We start from the raw sequence: 1,203 nt of genomic DNA on the forward strand, positions 1-1,203 counted from the left end.
AGATGGGGGTGGTGATGCGCGCGATCTTGGCCGCCTGTGGGAAGGCGCCCCCGTTGGTCTTGTAGAAGGAGGTGGCAAAAGAGCGGTAGCGCTCCATCTCCGAGTTGTAATCCACAAGGCTGTTCAGGGCCCCCTCGGGCAGGTGGCTTTCCTTGGGCAAGCCCGGGGCCTCCGGGCTCGGCCCGGGCTCCACGCAGACATTGGTGTTCATGGTGCAGGGGGGGAAGAAGGGGTGCAGGGTGGAAGTGGGGACCGCCTGGTCCGACACCTGGGTGGAAAAGGGGGAAAGGTGGGGGGGAGGGAAGGGAGTGATGGTGGTGTTGGGGTGGGGGCCGAGGCGGGAGGGAAAAGTGGGTCCGGGTGGGGAGAGCAAGATGAGGGCTGCTTTATTCCTCTCTGGGGCGCATTTCCACAGACGGCGAATTCCCAGGCAGAGTCTTCCTTTGCATTATCCTCCAACTGTTACAACTAAAATAAAGAAAGTCATTCCAACGAGCTGCACAAGGAAAAAGATTAAAAATAAATAAACAGCCTCCCTCACTAGCCCACCGCAGACACCGAAAGCTCACACATTCTTCTGTCAGGCCGTTTGCATAACAATCATCAAGACGTGACCCCCCTCCATCTCCCCCCAGTGTTCCCAACTCCAGCTCCCTCCCTCCCCACAGCAAACCACAGCTCCTCCCCCCTATTCTTATAACCCTCCTGAGAAAATGTATTAATAGCCAGGATACCCGGGGAAAGAGGCAAGACAGGGGTGACAAATGCCGAAGGAAAAGGGCAATTGGAGTGCTAAAGACATGCAAATCATGGGTGGGAGGGCGATACTACCTATAAGCAGAGGGCATTTAAACATTATGAAATGTGTGAACAAGTGCTGCCTGGGCATGCAAATGCTGAAAAGTAGAAAACAGCAATGGCCCTATGAGGAAAATGAACAGGAAATTAGCAAATGAAGTACCGAGAAAGTCTACAATACATCCCAGTATAAACTGTAAGCAAACACAATACAACTGAGAGCTAAGAAACTGCCCACATACAATCTGAACTAAAGAGGCAGGGAAAAAAGAACTACCAGCTGCCACAGTGTCCTTCTGTGTCTGCGGTCATTAGTTTGAATCCCAGCACAGCTGGCTCTGTTAGGGTCTTAATTCAATGGACCAAGGACAGGTCTCAATTGTACAAGCCATTTGGTGGTGGGGC

At 52.5% G+C, this 1,203-nt stretch overlaps 1 protein-coding gene across 1 annotated transcript in view; it reads right to left on the minus strand.

The window, feature by feature from the left end:
* Window positions 1-1,203, minus strand: part of CXXC4 (CXXC finger protein 4) — a 23,000-nt gene that overhangs the window by 19,721 nt on the left and 2,076 nt on the right. The window contains exon 2 of the mRNA XM_012809275.1: window positions 5-468. Coding sequence (XP_012664729.1) covers window positions 5-211 — 207 coding nt within the window. The 5' untranslated portion in view covers window positions 212-468. The remainder of the gene's footprint in view (window positions 1-4; window positions 469-1,203) is intronic.

Source organism: Otolemur garnettii, unplaced genomic scaffold (assembly GCF_000181295.1).
Source record: "Otolemur garnettii isolate 467f Iridium unplaced genomic scaffold, OtoGar3 scaffold00103, whole genome shotgun sequence".
Classification (NCBI taxonomy): Eukaryota; Metazoa; Chordata; class Mammalia; order Primates; family Galagidae; genus Otolemur; species Otolemur garnettii.